General features: G+C 38.0%; 1 protein-coding gene across 12 annotated transcripts in view; it reads left to right on the top strand.

Annotated features, from left to right (window-relative positions):
- The window catches only part of KIF13A (kinesin family member 13A), a 193,748-nt gene that overhangs the window by 111,243 nt on the left and 59,149 nt on the right, over positions 1-23,356 (top strand). For all 12 annotated transcript variants that reach the window (XM_063098418.1, XM_063098417.1, XM_063098416.1 and 9 more), the window contains 5 exons: positions 4,557-4,649; positions 5,552-5,732; positions 8,501-8,588; positions 10,076-10,210; positions 10,905-11,017. In XM_063098418.1, coding sequence (XP_062954488.1) covers positions 4,557-4,649; positions 5,552-5,732; positions 8,501-8,588; positions 10,076-10,210; positions 10,905-11,017 — 610 coding nt within the window. The remainder of the gene's footprint in view (positions 1-4,556; positions 4,650-5,551; positions 5,733-8,500; positions 8,589-10,075; positions 10,211-10,904; positions 11,018-23,356) is intronic.

The following is a 23,356-nucleotide window of genomic DNA, read 5'->3' as shown; positions in this document are numbered from 1 at the left end:
GCCCAGTAGAGTCAATAGGAAAGTGCACAGAGATAAACATGTAAGGATAAATATTGCATAAAAATAAAAAGCAGTAACTTAAATATCCATAGTAGGGATCTGTAAGTTCAGCAGCTATTAAAAACGCTAATGTTGATGTATCTCTGTAGAGGTAGGAAAATGTTCATTATTTCTTGTCTTGAAGAGAATAAATTTTCTTTCAGATGTGAAGCCACATGATAAAATCTATTCCAGTCTCTCTAGAATCCAGTCTTGCTTAGATTTGTAAAAATACATGGATTTCACAATAGTTATTTATATTTTATCCTTTTATTAATTGTGCTTCAGGATAGTTATTTAGGGATGGAAAGGAGAAAAAATTCTTTTCAGAAACACAGTATAATAGTTTTCTACTTTTTTATATTTCATTTTGTTTTTCCCAGATTTTTTCCTGATGCAGTTATGAAACTTTATTAAATATGATAAGTCTGTTTTGTCTGCCAAGCATAACTAATGAAAAGAACTTGACCATTTAAAAAAATCATTTATATATATGTAGTGGATATCAGAGAGACTAGTTTATTTTTTTGTCACATGTATTTTGTTATAATACCCAGGAGGTTACCATGGGTTATAAGTAAAAGTGTGATCTGTAATTTTTATCAAAATTACCCAGTTAGTACATACATATTATGTTGACACATCCATTCATACCCCACTGGCTTATTTAACAAAGGCCTGCTGTAGTCCTTAGGGGTTTGTTAGGATTTCATAAACAGTAATACTTCAACCAAAGTGTAAACTAATACAATGAAACATTTCTTTTTAAGTTGAAAACAATATTTTGATGACTTAATCATCATTAACAAGGAAGGGAGCTGCCCATTAAAAATATGTTAGTCTCAGAACAGTGGTGTCAACACAGGAATAATTGTATTCAGTAAATAGGAACATCTATTGTGTGCGAGCACTCTACTAAGATGCAACAACCCCTGTTTCCAAGAAGCTCACAATCCTGTGGTAGAGGCAAGCATAAAAAATAGTGCAGTGTGATAAGTTCTGGGAGTCTGTAAAAAAAAATGCTGTGGAGACCGAAGGTGGGAGCAGCTGATTCCCAGAGTTACGCAGTGTGAGTTACTGGCTATGGATGGACATCAGCCTTAGCGCTCTGAGTTGATGAGGCAGAGCCAGGCCCTGCTGCTCACTAGCATCAAGATCTTGGGCAAATGACTTAACCTTTCAGAGCCCCAGTCACCTTGTCTATCATAATTCATACCTGCCCCACCTGGATATTGTAAAGATTCAATGATATAAAATATGTAAATATACATTGCAAACAGGACAAATGATAAAAATTAATTCCCGTCTTTCTCCTTAGTAGCATAAATAATAAAAGTATACACTTTAAATAGGTTAATTTATGTCCTGTTTAGTATTTGCAATAATTTAGACATAGGCTAAACTGAAATTTACTCTTGTATTTTTATATGCTGGGGAATTCTTTGATAAATTGATTTATTTTTCATATAAGTTTAATGTATACATCTGGGTGGTGGTTCCTCCCCCCCCCCACTTATATCGTAAACCTATTTCATGTAGCTCTATAGCGCTCATTCTTATTTTTTCCCACTAATAATCTTTAGTCTAAAAGGCCATTCCTACCAAGGAAAAAGACACATTGTGATTTGCTCTTGAAAAAGCTTAAGGAAAGTAATTCCTCCTTTTTCTAGCCACTCAGCATCAGGAGCAGAAACTAGAAGTATCACATTTCACTACTTGATACATAGGAATAGAAATAAATTCTTGATTGGTTACTGACTTCAGGCTGTACAAAGCCATAATAAAAATCTCTTTTACCACAGTGCTTCTCTGCAATTGAGTCCTTTCATCAACTCAAGTTCTTGCTGTTTTCCAAGTTACTAAATATGGATTGAAATAAAAAATTACAGTCAGAATGCTTGACCCAGCCAACTCTCAAAGCCTCTTGGTCCCACCCTCACCCCACTCCCTTCCTGGGGGCTGGTTAACTAGTATGGAAGATCAAACAGGATTGCTCCATTCAGCTGCTTGTGCCAAGAAAGCATTGCTTCTAGAATGCCTTCGCAGGGCACTTGGGTCTGGGCGAGGACCACAAGCAACTCTTAACAAGCCTGAGCACAGGCTGAGTTTAATTCCAAATCTTCTCCCATACAGGGCTCAGCTTCAGATTTAAGTCCTGCCTTTTAGCATGGGGCTTGGTCCTTTAAGAAAACATAGGAGAAAAGATACTGATGTGTATAAAAGATCATGCGCCTGGGTGGTCATTTATTTTCTTGGTGCAAGACTCTATCATACTTGACATAACATAAAAGCAGCTTTTAAAGTGTATGTGTAGTCGATAATTTTGGCAATGCCTTATTCTCAGAATATATGTGTACATACACACACATCTTTAGGAAGTCTTCATAACAAACCTGTATGTTTAAGAAAGACTCATGATTACAGCCGTTTAAAAAATCCACATGTTCCACAAACATGTTTTGAATATCTCTTAGGTACCAGGCTCTGTGCTAGATGGTAAAAGTTAGGAATAAGGTTATATAAATTTGGTATATTTTTTCCAATCCAGTTTTTATACTTTAGCATCCATAGTTCGATATCTCTCTCTCTCCCCACTCCCCCTCTCTCCCCCCCTTACACACACACACACACACTCACACATTATTTGACATAACTTTTTACATTACATATATAAGAAGTCTTCAAAGAGATCATGGAAAGATTCATATTATCTTTCAACTCTATTTTTCCTTGAATTTTTTGAAGTACAGTTCTGAACAGCTTTTTTTCTACTCAACAATGTTTTTAAATTCTAGCATTGTTTATTCACAGATGTGTTTTGTTTATTTGGTTTTTTTTAAATATTGTGTAGTACCTCACCATATTAAACAGTCACTTATCCACTCCTATACTAATGGGCATTTAACTTCATTCCAATTTACAGCGTCATAAATAATGCTGCCATGAACATCCTTGGACAGGGCCTTTTGTGAGAGAGTGTCTTTAGGGAAGATGTCTCACAGTGGGTCAGAGAATGTGAGCATATTGCCTTTTATACGTGCCGTCAGATGTTCCTTCTGAATGGCTGTGTCCATTTATTCTCCCATCAGCAGTTTATGAAATACCTATTCCTCACCCCAGCAATATTTGATGTTGTCAAAATTTTATTTTTTGCCAACCTAATGGTTGAAAATATTACCTCTTGTTTCATGTTGACACACTTTTAAGAGTCCCATTCTGCAGTGATGATATTTCATAGTATAACAAGGGTCTGCTAAAATCAGATTCAAATTTGCCTAAAAAGAAAACATACAACCAAAAGCTTATGTTTGTTACATTATTTTCAGATGTAAAAGGAACTGTCATGTAAAAAGGTTAAGCTGACTCATTCTTGTAACAAACATTTACAGGTTGAGTATCTCATATCCAAAATGCTTGAGACCAGAAGTGTTCCGGGGTTTTTTGGGGATTTCAGAATATTTGTAGAATACATAACTAGTTGAGCATCCCTAATCCAAAAACCTGAAATCCAAAATGCTCTAATGAGCATTTCCTTTGAATATCACATTGATGCTCAAAAAGTTTTAGATTTTGGAGCTTTTCAGATTAGGGATGCTCAACCTGTATTAAGCATTTTGTACTCGGCACTAGGATTACAAAGCAAAGAGCTTATAGTCTCTGACATGAGGGGTCTCTCATTCCATTGAAAAAAACAGGCACTTAAATCAGTTTATGCGGATGCTGTAATAGTAAATGTTCTAAGCACTGTAAAAGCACAGAATAAGGAGAATATAATTTTAATTCTCTTATTGGTGGGGAATGAATGTTAGAAAGCCACCAATTTCCAAGGGTAGTAAAAGATGCCTTACATGTTTAAAAAGATTGTCTCACCTTTATTCTTCAGCCCAGCTCTACCATAGTATAGTACATGACAGAATACCCCCAAGAGCTGCAGGATTATGTGGAGAGATTCATTTAAGAGGACTGTCCCCACATCCCGTGTGGGAGCACAGGCCAGGGGTGCCTGCAAATCTACAAACAGCAGCTTAAGTCATCACTCCACCATCAGCAGCAAAACATTTTTTAGTACTTAGCATGTACAAAACATCATGCCAGGTGCTGAGGGGATACCAAGATGTGTATGACATGGTTCTTGCTCATCGGAAACTCCAAATTCAGATGAGGAGATAAGCCAATTCATGTTTAATGACATTTTAGATACTAAGTCATAAGAAACTAAATGAAATTTGTATGATGCTTCCATATGGCCCACTGACGATGGAAAGGAAACTTTGATGCCTAGAGAACTGTCATAGAGGGAAATAATATGTGGAATTATAAATTTATGCAGGTACTGAGCTATAGCTTAGAAGTACAAATGAAATTGTATATATTAAGCTCTTAATACACAGCCCTATACATAGTAGGCACTCTGTACACATTTAACATTTTTAAAAATTGAGATAATGTTATTAATAAAAGTACATCAAGAAAAATCATTCTTTTAGTTTTAAATTTTTGTTTGTATTGATTTTTAGGTCAAGAAGTGGTTTTCAAGTGCCTTGGGGAAGGAATTCTTGAAAAAGCCTTTCAAGGATATAATGCTTGTATTTTTGCCTATGGACAAACAGGTAAGAAGTTGCTTTTATTTACAGCCAATTATATTAAATATGCATTTCTTAACACTTAAAAATAGAAAAAACTTTAGAAGCAACAGAAAAATGCCTCTGACTTTGTGGGTTTAACTGAATTAGGTGATCAAAAGTAATCCTCCTTTTGAAGGTGCAACAGTTTTGGTAATTGAGTAATTTCAGTGTTAATGAACAAAGCTAGTTTCAGACTATTAAGTATCATTTTCTGAAATGATAGTTTTAACTTGTATTTGAACTAGAAAAATAATTACCTGTTTCTCAATATAAATATGATAGTAAAAACTATAGAAAAACTCCTAGTATCATTCTATACTGAGGACTTTCACTAGGACACAAAAGTGATAATAGGTTATGAAATGTAGGGTTTTGGAGAAATTGGTTGAAACAGTAAAACAAAAACATACTGGTGGCTCAGTCATTAATACTCTTGAGCCACTGTTTTTTCAACTGTAAAGTAGGAATAAACAATTAGATAATAACAGTGCTGCCAGATATCACATCACAGTATAACTAGGAGACTAAGATGAGAGAAAATGTATAACATAGTATGATATATGTAACAGTAAATACAGTCAATGTCAATAACAAACAGTTGGAATTTTACTATGAATACTTTTAAAGATTATCTATTTTTAGTGGTTGCATTTATACACCTCCAACTATAAATACGGTTCCCTCTGGATCTCCCGTTGAGAGTTAAACCAGAGGCTGTGAGTGTAATGGAAAGAGCAGCAGCCTTGGTGTACAGGGTCGTGGGTGTGAGACCAAGTTTGCCATTCTTCTGCTTGTGACCCTGACTGATACGCACAAAAAGCTTGCATGGTTGAAGTATTACATTTTGCTTCCTCTTCTACACTTCCTTCTTTCTGCTTGTTCTTCAGGTTCGGGAAAATCCTTCTCCATGATGGGCCATGCTGAGCAGCTGGGCCTTATTCCAAGGCTCTGCTGTGCTTTGTTTAAAAGGATCTCTTCAGAGCAAAATGAGTCACAGACCTTTAAAGTCGAAGTCTCCTATATGGAAATTTATAATGAGAAAGTTCGGGATCTTTTAGACCCCAAAGGGTAAGTTGATGATTGAAATTAACCTTGTAAATAAGGATAATAATTTTGAATGATTTTCAAGTTAAAATTGCAAGGGAATATATGTACTTGAGCCCTTGGTCACTACTCTGGTTTTAATTCATTTACTGAGAAATCATCAGCTTCTCAAACTCTGTTGATACCTAGTATACATACAGTTTATCCTGTATTCATGTGTAAAGTTGCTTATATATGCCATTTGAAAAGATGTTTTTACTATTGGTATTATTTTTTGATACCGTGGAGTATTCATAAAAATCTAGTTACAAATGTGATATTGGTCCTTCCATTTATATTGGAAAACAGCACCTTTAAATTGAAGCTAAAGTGGTTGAAGGATTGAAACCACCCAGCCTAGACAAATGATTCCCTTCCCTGCCTGTGCATTGGAATCATGTGGGGAGCTTTTTAAGCATCCACTGGCCTGAGCCTCACCCATAGAAACTGTGATATAGTAGACCCAGGGTGAAACCCAAGCATCTGTATTCTTTTTAAATCTAGGTGATAAAAAACTAAATGAGTTTGACTCATAGAGAAAGGAGGGCCATTTACTTTTTTTTAATTAAAAAAATGTACTGATTTAAAAATAATATATTTATAGAAAATTTAGAAAATACAGTGTAAGAAGAAATAAAAATGACCTATAATCCCACCAGTCAAAAATAACCACTGTTAATACCTTGGTGCAATTTGATCCAGGGTTTCAGATCTGTGTTTTGAGTGTGTTTGTGCACATTTTGAGGTCATTCTATAAATACAATTTAGTATCCTTAATTTTCCATGTAACATAACGCTTTCTCATGTCATTAAAAATTATTTTGAAATTCTTTCAGCAGCTGTGTAATACATAACAAAGTCTGTAAGAACTTAGATGAAATCAAAGGTATCAGATGGAAATTATGGGTGGCAAGGAAGTGACCCAGTCATAGGAAATCATATATTTACTTTAAGGAGTTATTAACTATTTAATGTGTATGAAAGAACATCTATAATACTTGTAAGGTATAAAGAATAATAAAGTAAACAACTACCGACTCACCACTTGGCTTAATAATAAAAAGACATGACCAATAATTTTGAAACCCCCCTGTATGTTTCTCTTGGATCCCATTCCATTTCCTACCCCTCCCTAAGGTAACTACTATTATGAATTTTGTTTTTATCATTTTCTTCCTCTTAGCATTTACACATAATTTGGCACAATTTTTAACTTTGCGTAAGTGGCATCATAGTACGAGGGAAATTTTAAAACTTTGTGGAAAAATGGATTTAAAAGGTAATGCCAGTCTTACCACGAAGACCCCCTCGTATATGTGTTCTTTGGTGATTTTTTTCATTCATTCTTAAATATGGAGTAATAATGCCTTAATTTTTATTTCTGTTTAGTATTCCATTGTATGATTATACCATAATTTATCCCTTCCTCTGTCACTTCGGTGGTTTCTGATTTTTTTAATTATGGTGCTGCTCTGAGCATTCTTGTAGAGGTTTCTGGTGTATAGGTGCAGTAGTTTCTAGGGAATACATCTAGGGGTGGAATCGTGAATCACAAGATACTGAATCTCTGACTTAGTATTGCAAACTTTTCCAAGGTGGTTGTACCATTTGATACTCCTAACAGCAGGGTACAAGAAGTCCAGATGTTAGACACCATCACAGTCACTTGATATTGTACTAGATATACTTTTTCTTGCTGCTGAATAGCATCACAGAATCTCTGGTTGTGCGAGCAGAGTGGGCAGAGTGCTGAATTGTGTGCATCTAAGTAGCTCTCTTGAAAATGCGCATTGTGATCTGCCCCTTTTTAGGATATAGCCACATTGTTCATTGTCACATCGAATTCCTCATCCTTAACAGAAAGTTAGTAAACCTACTTTGTTAGGGGTGTTGTAGATTAAATGAACTGGCAAGTGCTTAGAGAGCAATGCCAAGACTTTGGGAAATACTCAGTGATTCTTAATTCTGTTTTTCCACATTTAAGTGATACTAAGCCCTGATTCTGAATTTGAAAGATGACTAATATGTGGTGCCATGAAAAAGTTGACATACATAATATGTCAAAATACATAAAGCTTTGCTTTTAATCTCAGTTGTCTATTGATAAGTTGTTCAAATGAGTCCCAAACCAAGTTTACCATTTGAAAATTCAAAAGAGCCCAAAAATCTTCACCAGCAGAGCCAGTTATGAAAATAAGAAAAATATCGGTAACTACAATTACTACATTATAATCTCACTTTCTGCATAAAATTATAAGCATAGAAGCAACATAAACCAATGCATACTTGAAGAAGTAAATTAAAGGTAAAACATTTTAATATTGTTCAGTACTTGTTCAAACACTTTAAGACATTATTTACTAAGAATATGCTTACTTAGAATAATAGCCTTGAGGTTAAATTTGATCTGACATATTCTCAGCCTCACTTTTGCCATGCCCCTACACATGTGAAACTGAAGTTCCTATACTAAAACAGATTAGCCTAATCTAGTATTCTGTGTGCTGATTGTTTGTTTGGGACTAGAGATAGAATTTTTTAAATAACAAGTTACTTTAAATAGAAATCAAAGTATAAAAGACATTCCTCATGTGGAATGCTGTTTTGCTAATCCAAATAAAGTAGCTTTTGGAATTTTTTTGTTTTGGATTGTTAAAAAAATTCTTTTGAAATCGCAGTCTTACTGAGTTCTTAGAAAGAAAAGCTTCTGAGTTTGGTCTAATTCATTAATTCCTTTTTCCTCCCTCCCAAAGGAGTAGACAGTCTCTTAAAGTTCGAGAGCATAAAGTTTTGGGACCGTATGTAGATGGTTTATCTCAGCTGGCTGTCACTAGTTTTGAGGTAAGTTATTTTTTAAAATCATGTTTAAAAAAAAAAAAAACCTTGGCTATAAATAAGAGTGTGTAAGTGATATTGAATATAGTTTTATGTGGATGCCTTATAGCATATTGATCCTATTCATTCCTCAGAAACCCGGTATCAGCACACCCCAACCAGATAGAAAGTGCTTTTAATCACATTCTTCAAGCTGCTTTGTCGTGAAGGTTTTACAGTGTGGCTGAAAGGCCCAGTGTTTTTGAGGCTGAATATTTTCACTAATACCATTCTGTTGAAACTGTTCTTCCTAAGGTGACCGGTGATATCCTTATAGACAAATGTGGTAGTCTAAAGACTTTTTGGTAGTTCATTCAACCCGTTCTTTTTGACAGGATCTCCTGCTTTTGTTTCTATCACTTATCACTCTTCTGGTTCTTCTGTTTTTCTGAATCACTCCTCTCTCCACTGACTGACCTGTTTTCTTTTTCCTACTCCTTGACTTTTAATGAGTAGGAAACGTGCCTTGTTAAGGTCTGAATCAGTGTTCTGCCCTTATTCTACAGTCATTGCTTTTGAAATTTCATAATACAAACTGCTATCTCTGTTGCTGAAGAATGTGAATGTATGAATGAACGAAGGAATCTCTGTATTTGTGCTGTCTATGGGATGTGGTAGACCCATTATCATTTCAGACAGCATCTGTGAGGTAACTCTCTACAGCCATTTAAATGAAGACATATATAGTATTATTGCTCAAATTAGAAGAGGACACATCCATCCCTTTAAAAACTTAGATTCTAAAATGAATGGAAACCTTTCCGTTCTACAAGTGTTAAGTCAGCACCTTCACTAAGGTGCCTGATTCTTAGCTCACAGTAGTTGAGCTTAGTATCTATATTATCCTTTCACTTACCAGCAAGAGCCAGGGAGCTCTTGATTTGCATCTCCGCTCTTCCTCTTACTAGATGTGGGGAAAGTACATGAACTTCAATGTCCTTGTGTGTAAAATCAGGAAAATACATCTTTCATAAGGTTTATTCGGCAAACATCTTATAAGAACCCATAGGTTCCAGGTATTCTAGAAGCAAGTGTGCAAAGATGAATAAGGAAAATCCCCTGCCCTTGGAGAGCCACAGTGTTGAGGAGGAAGGCGAATAAGCAGGCGATACTGGGTTGATACGCAGAAGAGAATTAGAGGTAAATTAGGTAACTACTGTTATTAGTGTGCGGAGTGCTCAGTAAATGTGTAGTCATTCTCCAAGGAATTTGCAAAAGAAAGAACAGGGTCTTCACAGAGAAAGAAAACAATTGGGGTTGGAAAGAAGAATGGGGGAAACATCTCATACACTAAGAAGCTCTGAGGGAGGTGGATGCTCAAACCAAGCAGGGAGGTTTTTATGGAAGGGTGGTGATGAAGGCGTCAGAGGGATCATAATTAATACATATGTCTGGTGTTTAGGACTGTGGCCTCATGTTTTGGCTATCATGTTTTCCTTACGCTTTGCCTCCAGGATATTGAGTCATTGATGTCTGAGGGAAATAAGTCTCGAACAGTAGCTGCAACCAACATGAATGAAGAAAGCAGCCGCTCCCATGCTGTGTTCAACATCATCATCACACAGACGCTCTATGACCTGCAGTCTGGGGTGAGGGATTGGCAGGACCTTTGGTGGCAGTGGGAGAACTCAGAAATGTCTACATGGGGAAGTGTTTAATGGCTGGATTCAGTGGCTGAGAATTTTATGTTGGCACTTCTACTTAGTACATGAGCCGCTTTGCTTAAATCATTTAATTTGTTAAGTCTTCCTTTTTAGGTAACTTTCTTTAAAAATTGGATTTCTCGTGTAAACTTCCTAAAGAATATGGTGACATTACTATACAGCTTTTACTATGTATCCTTTCATACTGAAATTCCTCTTAAAACAACTAAGTCTACTTCATAGTCATTGAGGTATATTAAAGAGGAAACCACAACATTTAGCCTAAAGAACACTTTTCAAAATAAGAGGGATTTGACCTGAATGTGCAGGAATCCTCATGTTCTAATATTTCCTCAGATGCACATAAAATCCCCAGCTTCCTTGCTATATTCTGGAAATCTGGGTGTACTTTCTACCCAGCTGCAAAACAAAGTGCTACATTTTCACACCAATTTAAATTTTGATTATGAAATTGATAGTTCAAATAACTTTTCTGACCTTTTAAAATCTTGAGAAGTTTGCCATGTTGGAGTATGATGGATGCTCCAGTTACACTCAATTATAGTGCTGACATATATGTAGATATCCATGTAGTCTTTACATTAACATGTGTTGTTTCTCTCTTGTTTCCTACAACTAGAACTCGGGAGAGAAAGTCAGTAAGGTCAGCTTGGTAGACCTGGCGGGTAGCGAAAGAGTATCTAAAACAGGAGCTGCGGGAGAGCGACTCAAAGAAGGCAGCAACATTAACAAGTAAGGTGGCTGGAGCGAGAACACCTGGGTGATTTTCTTGTCTTGGCTTCTTCCGTGTTGTGGGGGACTTGTTGCATTGTAAGAGTCAGATGGTTCTGCTGCATCAGTTGCTCAAAGTCTATGTAGCTTTAGTAAACTGAATTGAAGAAAAAGAACAGCTTACCTCTCTAAAAGGATGCATGAGATTAATTTAAGTAAAGCTATGTGGTGCAGCCCTGCTCAAAATTAGTAGAAACACATATGTGTATCATTGTATATAATGCAGTCTTAGGTAAATGCAAATCATAATTTTATAAATCAAATCATGTCTTAAATTAACTCAGAAAGCTTATCTGAAAAGAAAATCTGCTTTGAATCCCTTCGTAAGGCTAATACTGTTTAAATACCAGTACCTTAGCAAAATTTAAGTTACTGAATAACTGCCATACTGAAATTTTGCTGTTTGCATGGAGTGCCTGCAGTGTGCCCAGTGATGCAGCAAAGGCCAAAAGACAGCAGAGCAATGAAAAGTGGGTGGGAATTTGCCAGGTAGACAAAGGAGACACAAGCATACCACACAGAAGGCACTGCAGAGGCACAAACGAAGGACTTATGCAGTATCCCAGGGTGGCTCCTGATGTTCAAGAGGAAGTCTCTTTGCTTTCCAACAGGAGACAGAGCAGAGTTTGTATTTAAGTGTGCACTCAAGCCAGACTATCTGGGTTTAATCCTGCCTCCACCACTTAGTGGATATGTAGATCATGGGCAGGTGATTTAACCGCTCCATGCCTCATTTTTCTCATCTGTAAAATGGAGATAATAATAGTACCTACTTCATAGAATTGTTGGAGATTTAATGCCTATAATGTACTTAGAACAATGCCTGGCATGTAGTGTGCACTGAATAAATATGAATTGCTGTAGCTATTATTTTTGTAATCAGCATAATCATTATTATTATACCAAGTTCAATAGAAAGTAGTTTAGTCTGTACTTGTAATCTTTTTCTGTTGAGCTGTAATAACTTGGGGTTTTGTTTAGGACAGAATGTGACAAGAGGAAATATATTCAGGAATGTGTTTGTGTAGCTTGCACTTGAAAATGATGTTAACACATTATGATTTTAGTATATAAAAAGTAAAACATTGTCCCTGCTGTCAGATGGACCCAGCCACATTCACTGGAAAAGATTGCTACTTTAGGGAGTTAATCTTCCAGTCATCCTGTCTCCTGCTCTAACAACTGACAAAAGACAAAATTACAACAAATTTAGTTTAAAGATCTTAACTGGCTTTTGTGATTCTAGAATTGGGCAACACCTCATCCTATAAAATAGAATGAGTGTTTCAATAGGCCCAGCAGAGAGGGTTGGTTTTATAGACAAAAAAAGGCTGAGGAAAGCAGAAACAGAACAAAAAGCATATTGGTCATTTCAAAGTTACTTTTCTTATAAGGTTAAAGCAGGGGGGACTGCTGGCTAAAACTGGCCTGTTTGGGGATTTGCCTGTTAGCTTTCTCTCTCCTGATTTCTTGGAAGGTCAAATAAACAACTTAGTTTTGTCTTAGTGATTTGGAATTTAGCATTAGTGACCCCATTTTGGTTTGGACTGTTGGACCTAGTACAAGATCTCAGTCCAAACCAATGACCTCCTATACATTTTATTTAACATCACAAAGGATTTTTGCTAGATTTCATAACAAAGCTTGCAGGATCCTAGGCTGGCACTGCAGCTTTGTGTTCTAAAATGAGCTCAGGAAACAGGATGAGAATGCAGAAGTGGGAGTGTGAGGGAGTTCACACCAAAAAAAATAGTCACCCCCTCCTGGAAATTTGTTTTACTGATGCTGAGCTCTGCCAACCCTTTGCCTGCTGGCTGGGATTGTGGGATAACACTGGAAAGTCTGTGCTATGGACTTGTGGGAATTGAGAGGATATGTGTATGGCTGGCCTTGACATAGAATGAGTGACTTATATTGAGCTCTTGCTAGTGCCAGGTGCTGTTCTGAATGCTATATGTATAATGACTCATCTGATCTTCACATCAGCATTGTGAAGTGGGTCTCTTATCCCTATTTTACAGATGAGAAAACCAAGGCAGAGAGCAGTTAAATCGTGTGTCTCAGGTCAACAAGCTCTAAGCGCAGATCCTGGATTAGATTGCGCACAGGCTCCAGAGCCTAGACTTAGCCACTGTGCTACACTGGCATGGCCATGTGTTCCATTTGCTTGGACAAGTGTGTTTCATACTTTTGTCCCATAGTAAATATTAATGGTGCCCCTTTAAATTTTGATACTTGATTATGTAGTGTCCCTAACTGGACTATCTCAAGGCTACATGATAACATGATTTAGATCTTCCAGCAACTGGCTCTTTTTCATAATGATGTGTTGACTTGAATGGAATTCTCTCAGTATCCTTCTGTCTCTCCTAATTTATGTACTAGGTCTTTCACAAATGAATGTGTGTATTCCTTACTGCTAGTTTGTGAGATAAGACCTTCATTTTCAGGATTCTTTATAGCTTTCAGAGCACTTTCACATGTATTATTTCATGTGAAGCTTGTAACAGGTATTTTTATCTCTGCTAACATAACACATATTTTAACGATGAGCAAATTGATACTTGGGGACATTAAGTGATAAAAATAAAAGCTCAGCAAACATTTATTACACCTCTGCTATGTGCCTGGCACTGCATTAAGTACTGGGATGCAAAAAGAATTTAGACATTGTGGTAGGTTAGAATAATACCTCCCACCCTCAAGTATGTCCATGTTCTAATTCCTAAAACCTGTGTATATGTTACCTTACAAAGCAAAGGGATTTTGAGATGGGGAGATTATTCAGGTAGGTTTGATGTAATCACATGGATCCTTACAAGTAAAAGAAGGAGATAGGAGAGCCAGAGGTGGAGTGATGCAAAGTGAGAAAGACTTGACCAGCCATTGCTTGAATGAAGATGGAGGAAGGGATCATGAGCCAAGGAATGCAGGCAGTCTGTAGAACCTGGAAAAGGTGCTATCCAAGATTCCACTGGGGTGGGGAGGTCATATAGAGTGTGTGCACTGAATTAACTTCCTAAAATCCAAAATATTCTGCCTCTCAAGACAGATGTGGCCTCAAGGATTTCAAATAAGAGATATGGACCTGTACTTTTTTGATCCATTTTAGCAAATTGTGTTAGTTTCAAGTCTAGGGAACACATCTGGTGAGCATCTTTTTGGTTGTGACACGGTATCACATTGTGACATGGCAGAAGCAGAGAGAGAAATTCTAATATGCTCTTTTAAAGCCCTCAGAACCACTCCCATGACCACCATTATTAATCTGTTCATTAAAGCATGGTCCTCAGAATCTAATCACCTCTTCAAGTCCCACCTTTCAATCACCATAATAGGATTTGCCACCCTCAACAGTTACAATGGGGATTAAGCTTCAATACATAAAATATGGGGGACACAATTTAATCTATATCATTCTGCCCCTGGCCCCCAAAGTTTATGTCCTTCTCACTGGTAAATACATTCATTTCATCCCCAGACTCTTAACTTGTTTCAACTCCAAAGTCCAAAGTTCAAAGTCCCATCTGTGAAGTCAAAACAAGTTATCTGCTTCCACGATACAATGGTGGGACAAGCACAGGGTACATATTCCCTTTCTAAAAGGGAGAAATAGGCCAAAAGAAAAAGGTGACAGGTACCAAACAAGTTCAAAACCCAGCAGGGCAGGCATAAAATCTCAAAGCTGGTGAATCCTATACCTTGACTCCATGTTCAACGTCCTCTGCATGCTGGTGTGGGGGTTGGGTCCCCAAGTCCTTTCACAGCTCCACCTCTCTGGCTTTCCTGGTCTCAGGTGATGCTTTAGCTCTTGCAGGCTGGCATTGCATGCTGGTAGCTCTGCAAGTCTGGGGTCTCCATGGCAGTCCCACTCTCTCGGCTCTGCTAGGCATGGCATTGGTGGGGTTTTTCTGCTGCAACTGCAACCCCATGTTTCCTCTTGGCATCACTCTAGTGAAGACTCTATGTGGTGACTCTGCCCCTGCCACAGACCTCTTCCTGGGCCCCCAGCCTTTTCTATACATCCTTTGAAATCTGGGGGAAGGCTTCCAAGCCTACATAGCTCTAGTGTTCTGTGAGCCTGCAGACCTAACACTACATGGATGCTCCAAGGCTTCCAGCTTGTAACTTCCAAAGCTGCAGGTCCAGCCACATCTGGGGCCAAATAGCCATAGCTGGAGCAGTGGAGCAGCAGAGCAGCCAAAGCAGCCAGGGTGCTGGTGCAAAGAGCAACTTCCCAAGGTGGCTCTGGGCAGTGAGACTGTGGGAGAGGACCTCAGGCCTGTTCCCCAGGACCATTCTGTCTCCCTAGGCCTCTGGGCCTGTAATGGAAGGAACAGCCTCCAAGATCTCTGAAATGCCTTCAAAGTCTTTTTTTTCCCTTTTCTTGATAATCCCTTTCTTCTGTACCAATCTCCTTAGCAAACAGTCACTGGGCTGCACCATTGTATTTTTCTTCTGAAAATGCTCTCCGCTTCTCTACCACATGGCTAGGATGCAAATTTTCCAAGTGTTTACACTCTGCTTCTCTTTTAATTATAAACTCTGGGTTTACATCATGCTTTTTTCTGCCATAACTCAGTGTAAGCTGTTGCAAGTAGCCATGCACCTTCCTGAATATTTTGCTGCTTAGAAATTTCTTCTGCCAAATACCTTGGGTCAGTACCTTGAATTTCCACATTCCATAAAACTTTTGGGCATGAACAGAATGCAGACAAGTTCCTTGCCAGTTCATAGCACGGGTGATCTTTGCCCCATTTTTCAATAAGCTCTTTCTCATTTCTACCTGAGACCTCCTCAGGATGGTCTCGATTGTCCATATTTCTAATAGCATTCTTATCACCACCATTTAACCAGTCTCTAAAACATTCCAAACCTTCCCTGGTTTTCTTGTCTTCTAAACTCCCACCAGCAGCTAGGCTTTTCTTAGCCTCCTCCTCCAAATTCTTCCAGCCTCTCCTCAACACCCAGTTTCAAAGCCACTTCCACATTTTCAAGTATCTGTTATAAGCAACACCCCCTCTTCTCTGGTACCAATTTTCTGTATTAGTCTGTTACAGAAATGGACTAATACACAAAATACCTGAAACTGGGTAATTTGCAAGAAAACAAAATTTATTGCTTACAGTTTCAGAGGCTGGGAAGTCCAAAGTCTTGAGAACACATCTGGTGAGCGTCTTCTTTTGTGGTGACACAGCGTATCACATTATGAGATGGCAGAAGCAGAAAGGGAGAGAGACTCTCACGTGCTCTCCTTTGAAAGCCCTCAGAACCATGCCGTGACCACCATTATCAATCCATTCATTAGGGCATGGTCGTCAGAATCTTATCACCTCTTCAAGGCCCCACCTTTGCATTACTACAGTAGGATTTGCCACCCTCAACAGTTATAATGGGAATTAAGCTTCAATACATAAAACTTGGGGGACTCAATTCAATCCATGTCACAAATGTCTGTTGGACACTGACTGGGCATGAGAACACAGGTATGAGTAAGATGAGACCTTGGCTTTGGGAAATAGGGAAGGAAGGCCTTTGGAATGGTTGTATTAATACATTAAATGCCACAGAAACATATACAGAGTGTGGTGGGAACAGATGGGAGGGTGCATGACACAGCTGGAAAGATCAGGAAGGGCTTCCCAGAGGAAACTGTTCACTTTCTTGGTGATGTAAAGCAGCTATGTGACCTTTCTGTGCCTCAGCTTCCTCATGTATAAAATATGGATGAGGAAAGCACCCAGTGAGTAGAGTTGTTATTAGGATTAAATTAATTGCTTTTTGTAAAGTGCTTAGTGAGAAATAGTGCCTAGCACATTGGAAGTGCTTTATATGTGAATAATAAAGTAAAATAAAATAATAAATTGAAACTGCTGCCACCTGAGACTTGCACAGATGATGGCTTTCTAAGCCATCAGTGCCCAGTTGAGTGCTAAAACTAGAGAAATCTCTGATGTGTTTCCTAAGCTTTCTCTCAGCCTCCTATTTGGGCTTCTTTGGATGGAGCATTAATAATCCTCTTAAGCAGACCTGTCAGGGACTTCACACAGACATTAATGTCTGCTTAATGGGCTGTGGATTTAGGAGCTTCATCTCTCCTGAAGCTCTTAAGAGCTTTAAAGCACACATTATTCCCTTCATTTGAAGAGCTAAGGCATGTGTGGCTGCACTGCCAAGGACTGTTCAGGGCTTAGAGGTACAGGTCATCTATACCTCATCTTCCCAGGGGAATACGTCTGAAAACCCAGTTTGCTGCCCACCTGTCTAATTAAGGTGGGATGAGGAAGCCTTTTCCCTGCCACTGGAGTCTGGCTGCTTAAGCTTTGTCAAGAACTCATTTAGATCATGGAGCATTCTCTCTAATGCCCCCCAGACATTGAAAATGGGTCCGCTTTATTCTCAACAGCAGCCAATCACTAAATGCAAACAATGTTCATCTAATGAGTATCATTTTGAGTCTCATTTCCATTTCAATTGCTGTGGTTTATAATAAAATATATACTGACATTTCCAAAAATGGGTTCTACTGAACACTTGTTCTAGGGATATTCATATAAGTTACTTCTAGGATTGTGTCATATAGTTTATTATAATGTGAAAACTTAACAAGCACAATATTTCTAATATTTCTTGTGACTCAGTCCTCCTTTTTTTTTCTTCTTGAGTACTTTCCATGACTCTTGTTCATTTCCTCTCAGAAGCCTCACTTTGAATGGGTATTGCCTGAATAACTAAACATGAATTTGTATTGAGGGAGAATAAAAATGGCCTGCTTCTGTCTATTGTTCAGGTGTAGGGGTCCTTGTTAATTTACAACTTGTACATTGCAGGGTCCAGGCATATGGGGGAAAAAAAACCCTGAATAGTTGTCTTTGCATTTTACATGGGAGACCCAGAAAGGACAGCAAAAATCTGCTTCTTGGGACATGGTAGCCACATGTGACAGGGTTACCCCAGTGTTTCCCAAAAGCATTCTTGTGAAACACTAGTTTCTCAGGTGGCCCTGAACAAGTAATTTTGAGAAAAATTACTCATAAAACTTTCCTTTGGAGATTTACAGTGCTGAAAGCTCTGAGAAGTCCTATAGTAATGAATCCTTTAGCTCATCATTCTCCAAACTTATTTGATGTCAGAATTCTAGGTGTAGCATACATTAAGATCCCCAGAACAAGTGTTCAGTACAACCCCTTTTCGGAAATGCTAGCATATACTATGTTATTCCCCCATGGCAATTGAAATGGAAATGAGATTGGGAATGATACTTATTAGATGGATATTGAGTTTAATGAATGGCATTAGCCACTGGAAAATGATGTGTAAGGAAGTGAGGCTCATGTAGTAGGAATGACCTATATTGTCCTCTCCTGACATGTGATCATACTGTCCTTTGCCCATAATTTACCACCCATATTCTTTTGCATTCTCCTTTACTCTTAAGAGTGGGAACTTACTGGGGAGGATGCTAAATTTGAATCCACTGATTTCATCATCTTTCAACTAAGTCTTTCAAAACCAGGGATTGCTTTCTGCTATAGGCAACAGAAACCAGCCAGAGTAGCAATGAAATGATGAGTTTATTTTTCTCACTTAACAAGAAGTTTAGAAGCTGGTGCAGCACATCTGAAATGCACACAGCTCTACTAACTTTAGTGTGTGTTTATGTCATCCATTCCAGCCATCATAACCATATTTGTGGTCCAAACAAGGAGGAGAAAGGAAGAAAGGCGAAGAACCACAGGCTGACTTTATGTACCTTTTTTATCAGGAGAACAATGGCTTCCTTAGAAGCTCCACCCAGTAATGTCTACTTATACCTCCTAGGCCCAAACTGTGTTTCATGGCTACACCAAGCTCAAAAGAATTTGGAAAGTGGAGTTTTTAGGTCAGCATATTGCTTCCCAGCAAAATCAGGGTTCTGTTAGCAAGTAACACTCAGTTTGTCCCGAAACCATCATTGAATCAGTCCTTTTTAGACAGAGGTGCATGTTCTATTCTCCAATGGATCTTAGACTCATTAACTCAGCCGATATTTAGTGAGCATTTTCCATAAACCAGGCACAGTAATTGCATGGAAGAAGAATGTGTATAGCAAAGAACAGTTTCTTCTCTGAAGGTGATCACAGTCCAAGTAGAGAGAGACAGAGAAATACATATAAAATTAACTCTAATAAAGTTTAATAAGTACTATCATATGATCTTAGAATGAGCATCGGAAAACTAGATGAAATAATATATTTGAAATCCATCCTAGACAATACAAGTAACTCACATCACGTCATACCTACTCCCAAGGAATGAAATCTTGTGTTTAGAGTTTCAAAGGAAATTAGGTAGGTTGGGGGAAGGTGAAGAACAGAAAAAAAAAAGTTGAATTATGACTCAATTTTTTTTTCATTGGTTGTATTTACTACAGCAGCTTTCATTTTGTTTTGATCCTCCCAAGTTTCCTTTACTTTTTTAAAAAATTCTGAATCCTCTGTTATTATAGGTAGGTAGATTTTTTAAAGATTTCCTTCTTAAGGAAATGGCTATCTGTTTATAAATGTCATCCCTTAGCCTAAGTCTTCCTTCTTCTTCAGTCAGCCCTTCCCCACAGAGATTTAAAGATTAAGAGCTTCCTAATTATATCCAACTCTAGCAAGTTCAGGGAAGGAGCAGCGCTTTGGTAGAATTAGAAAGATTTCCTGGAATAACTTTTTCTGCCCCTAATACTGGCAAACAACTGCGCCCCCCCCCGCCCCATTTTAGACACCCGGGAGGCTAGCGGGCTTCCCATTCGCCTCTAGCTTGAGAAGACCATGCTAGCAGGATCCATAATTGGTGGTTTTATTATATTTTTAAGCTTCCTGGGAATAAAGTTTCCATTAAAATATGTAAGCCTGTGATTCATTTTTCAGAAACTGACCTTTCAGACAGTTTTGGGGATTCTAGAAGCTCCTGCCTCATTGTCTCTGGGTAGAACGTAGTAGAGAAGGATGATGTGGGCTGGTCATCACTGGTCATTGAGCCCCATTCACCCTGCAATTATTTTCTTTTTGTTCCAAGACGACTGTAGATCGAGTTCTTGTTTTCAGTGTGTGCACTCTATTAGTAAAAAGGTGTGGCTTCTACTAATATATTTCTCTAACTGGATAAGTTCTAGAGCAAAATACACACAGAAACTAGAGTCATATAATCATTTTTGTATAGTTCCACACCTCTGCTGCTGACACTTACATATTATGCTGATGTAGGGGAGAAAAAAAATTTTCTTCTCAATCCGTTTTAGGTTCAGTGGCTGGGGGCCCTGTAAGTTAAACTGGCCAGAGACAGATTAGCAAGAGAAAAGCAACCTGAAGTTTATTAGCACAAGCATCATGCTTACACATGAGAGCACTCAGTGATGAGTAACCCAAAGGGATGGATAGAACTTGGGCTAATAAACCACTGTAGGCTAAACAAAGGAAAAGAAGTTTAGGGCTTCTGGGCAGGGGAGGCAAGTTATGGGAAGGTGACAAAAAAAAAATTGTGAACAAGTGTTGTTTATTAAGGTTTGTCATGCAGATTTAAGCCTGTGCCTTCTCCACTGATAAGCGTTGTTAGTAGTCCACCTTTTCCTGGTATGGGAAAGGGAGACACCTCTACAAATGGAAATTTCTTTTACAAAGGAAAAACTTGCACACCGTTTCTAGAGCTTTTCCTGAGTCTACTGATTCTTAATGACTTTTAGCTCAAAATAATACCTGTGCAAAAGAGGCATATATGGGGTGGCATATTTTTATACCTTCACTCATTGTGCAGAGGAGACATGCACAGTGGACACTGATGACTTTGTATCTTTCTTTTCCTTTTTATGTCAAAGCACTAATTGGATCTTATATTTTGTTTTTGAGGAGTACCAGAAACTTTCCCTTTTTTCTCCCTACACTGTCAAATTAAGTAATAAACTCAGTTGCTACAAGACAGAGTAAAATCTTGTCTCAGTAATGAAAAATCCATATCATCCCGAAAATGTGTTTTCTTCTGAAGAGTCACTGTTAACCATAAAGTCACTAAAGTTGACTATTAAGTCACTGAGTTCTTTATAGTTTGTATGAATTAAAATAATTTCTGCTGCATTTAGATAGTAAAATATCTGGGGTAGTTCAAAGATTTACTTCCAAATAAAAATTTTATTTCAATAGTTGCAAAATGTGGGGAAAAAAATGCCCTATGTTCTATATGAAAACACAGATGTGGTTTTACCTTATATTAAACTCCTATTTGCCTCTGTTTCATGTATATCACATGCAATATTTTTTCTTAAAATTGTTACATTTGGGAGGAGTGATTGGACTTACTTGAGTTTTAAACAGCAGCATTGAGAAATAATTCACATACCATGTAGTTCACTATTTCAAAATGTATAATTTAGTAGCTTTAATGTATTCATAGAACTGTGTGGCCATCTTCATGGTCTAATTTTTAAACATTTTCATTACACCCAAAAGAAACCTTGTACCAGTCATTCCCCAGAGCCCTAGGCAACCACTAGCACCATCTCTATAGATTTGCATATTCTGGCTATTTCATATAGATGGAATCATACAATACTTGGCTTTATTAGTTTCCTAGTGCTAAGGTAACAGATTACTACAAATTGAGTGGCTTAAAACAACAAATTTATTTTCTCACAGTTCTGGAGGCCAGAAGTGTGAAATCAGAAGGGCAGCAGGGTTTGTTCCTTCTTGGAGGCTCAGAAGGAGAATCTATTCCATGCCTCCCTCCTAACTTCTAGCGGTTGTTGGCACTCCTTGGTATTTCTTGGTTTATAGCTGTACCACTCCAGTCTCTGCCTCCATCTTCACATGGCCTTCTCCCCTGTGCGTCTGTGCATCTTCATGTGGTTTTCTTATGAGGACACCAGTCATCGAATCAGGACCCTCCCTAATCCAGTATGATCTCAACTAAGTACATCTGCAAGGACCCTGTTTCCAAATAAGGTCACATTCTGAGGTTCTGGTGGACATAAATTTTTGAAGACACCATTCAACCCAGAGCAGTGGCCTTTTGTGCGTGGCTTCTTCTCTTGGCATAATTTGTCAGGGTTGTCCATGTTGTAGCATGTATCAGAACATTCCTTTTTATGGCCAAGTAATATTCCATTGTGAGGATAATACCATGTTTTATTCATCCCTTCATCATTTGATAGCCATTTGGGTTGTTCCCACATTTTTGGATTTTGTGAATAATGCTGTTTTGAAAATTCGTGTACAAGTTTTTTTGTGGATATACATTTTCTTTTCTGTTGGGTTGGATTTGTTTGACTTTTAACTCTGTTAAGTATAATGTACATATTTATGCCACTTTGTGGTAATGGCTGTTAGTTACTGAAATTTTAACAGCTGTTCTGTTAAATGAATCGTGGTTAATTTTCTGCCTCTTGAATTTGTTTTGTATTTCAATGGCTTTTCAGTAACTCACCCTTGGGGAATTATATTTTGTATGTGATATGCTTTCTTTTCTTTCAATTTATTTGGTGGAGATCTATTATTAGCATTAGAAAGAAAGCTGTCAGACTTTCACTTGCTGGTTTGTGCCCTTTGAATAAGTAGTAATATTTAACTTTTTCAGTGATTTACAGAGCACTTTCTTTTTGGGCTGTCATGTAACCCTCCTTGCATTTCTGTGAGATCTGCCAGGGCTGCTGTTTTCTGGCTGCTGAATTTGGGATCTGATTGATTTCCTTTTAAAAGAGCAGTTGGTACTTAACTGTGAGGCAAGAGGAAGTCCTTCTTCTCGCAATACCACACATCTTTTGTTTTTACAGCCCTCCTTTCTCCAGGTGTGGAGAACCTGTATTAGCCACCAAAGACAGCTTATTAGCCTAGGCCAGTGAGTCCTAAACTAGCCTTCATCAAAATCACCTGGAGGGCTTATTAAACTGCAGATTGCTGAGTCCCATTGTGAGTTTCTCATTCAATAGGTCTGGAGTGGGGCCTGGGAATTTGCATTTCAAAGAAGTTCCCAAGTTATAGTGAGGCTGCTGGTTCCAGCACCACATTTTGAGAATGGTAGGCCTAGACAACAAAATGAATTTCTTACTTTGGGTATTGTTGAAGCAGGGCTTCTCTAAATTTAGTGTGCATATGAATCACTGGCAGATACCATTAACTGGTCTGTTTCAGTAGGTGTGTGGAGATTCTGCAGTTCCAACCAGCACTCAGGTGATGCTAGTGCTACTTTGAGTAAGTGATAGGGGTTGGAAGAGTAGCAATGAGTGAAGTAGTTCTTTGTCTTTGTACAACTTAATAATCCTAAATTGAAATAACTCTGCCAGCT

This window comes from Cynocephalus volans, chromosome 5 (assembly GCF_027409185.1).
Source record: "Cynocephalus volans isolate mCynVol1 chromosome 5, mCynVol1.pri, whole genome shotgun sequence".
NCBI classification, from domain to species: domain Eukaryota; kingdom Metazoa; phylum Chordata; class Mammalia; order Dermoptera; family Cynocephalidae; genus Cynocephalus; species Cynocephalus volans.
This window is presented reverse-complemented; position numbering and strand designations above follow the sequence as displayed.